The 1,202-nt window shown below is 69.5% G+C and overlaps 1 protein-coding gene across 1 annotated transcript in view; it reads left to right on the forward strand.

Moving 5' to 3' along the window:
- Positions 1-1,202, forward strand: part of CEP164 (centrosomal protein 164) — a 61,927-nt gene that overhangs the window by 52,064 nt on the left and 8,661 nt on the right. The window contains exons 17-19 of the mRNA XM_029915700.1: positions 66-282; positions 939-1,016; positions 1,181-1,201. Of these exons, the coding sequence (XP_029771560.1) occupies positions 66-282; positions 939-1,016; positions 1,181-1,201 (316 nt within the window). The remainder of the gene's footprint in view (positions 1-65; positions 283-938; positions 1,017-1,180; position 1,202) is intronic.

Below are 1,202 nucleotides of genomic sequence, written 5' to 3' on the forward strand. Positions count from 1 at the left end.
GCCCGCCCCGTGCGGTGCCCGCCGGGCGCCCGGGCCTGGCCCATGCCCTCTGTCCGTGTGCACAGGGCCGAGCAGGAGGCCTCCCTGCAGAGGCTGAGGGAAGAGCTGGAGTCTCTCCAGAAGGCCGAGCGGGCCGGCTTGGAAGAGCGGAACAGACGGACGCTGGAGCAGCTCAAGGAGGAGATGGAGGCCTCGGAGAAGCGGGAGCAGGCGGCCCTGAGTGCCGAGAAGGAGAGGGCTCTGCAGCAGCTGCGGGAACAGCTGGAGGGGGAGAGGAAGGAAGTGAGGCCCCTGGGCCGCCTGGGGCGGGGCACCGGGCCCAGGGGTGTTCCCACAGTGGGCGCGGGAGGCGGCAGACAGCAGGCGGGCCGACCGTCCGGGGTCACCACCCTGGGTGGGCCCAGCTCTGCGTGGCGCAGGGAGGGCACGGCGGGCGCCCAGGGCTCCACGCAGGGCCCCCAGTGGCAGTGAAGAAGCTTTAGGGGAAATGGCCCGTGGACTCGGGACGATTTCATGACTGAAAGAACCCAGAGCAGGCCAGCGGTTCTGAGACCAGGGTGCCCTGTCCCTGACCCCGCGGGGCGGCTGTGACAAACCCTCATCTCTCCCTAGAGGGCTTGGCACACGTAGAGGAGGGTCTCCTCTGCCCTGACTCCCGGCCTCCGATTCTGTCCCTAGAGGAGAGGCGGGAGTCGGGGAGCGTCCGGCCCTGTGCACCTTCTTTGGGTGACGGGTGCCGCGCCGAGGCTCACTGAACCGCTGAAGTGCTGTTCCACTCTGGCCTTCAGACTCCTGTTCGTTTGCTAGTTGCAGACTTGAGGGGCCACGTTGTTTTGAGGCAACAAAGCTGTGCCCGTGGTCCCCCTTGGCCCTCAGGCTCGACGGGAGTCAGGCGCGGGGTGCCCCGTGTGCCTCACAGGCCCCTGGTTCCTCCTCAGGCGGCGGCAGCACTGGAGAGGGAGCACCGAGCGGAGCTGGAGCGGCTCTCTTCCTCGCGGGAGGCCGAGCACAGGGAGGTGAGAGGCATCCGGCTCCCTGGCCTGGGCCTCCGTGCCCTTTCGCCGCTGGTGGGCAGAGCTCCATCGCGCCTGCCGCTAGGGCGGGAGTCTCCGTCTCCCCGAAGCCCCGCGGGGCTGGGCGCTGGGCCCCTGGGGAGTAGTGAGCCCCGGGGCCTCCGCAGGTTGTCTCCAGCCTCCAGAAGA

This window comes from Suricata suricatta, chromosome 11 (genome assembly GCF_006229205.1).
Source record: "Suricata suricatta isolate VVHF042 chromosome 11, meerkat_22Aug2017_6uvM2_HiC, whole genome shotgun sequence".
NCBI lineage: Eukaryota > Metazoa > Chordata > Mammalia > Carnivora > Herpestidae > Suricata > Suricata suricatta.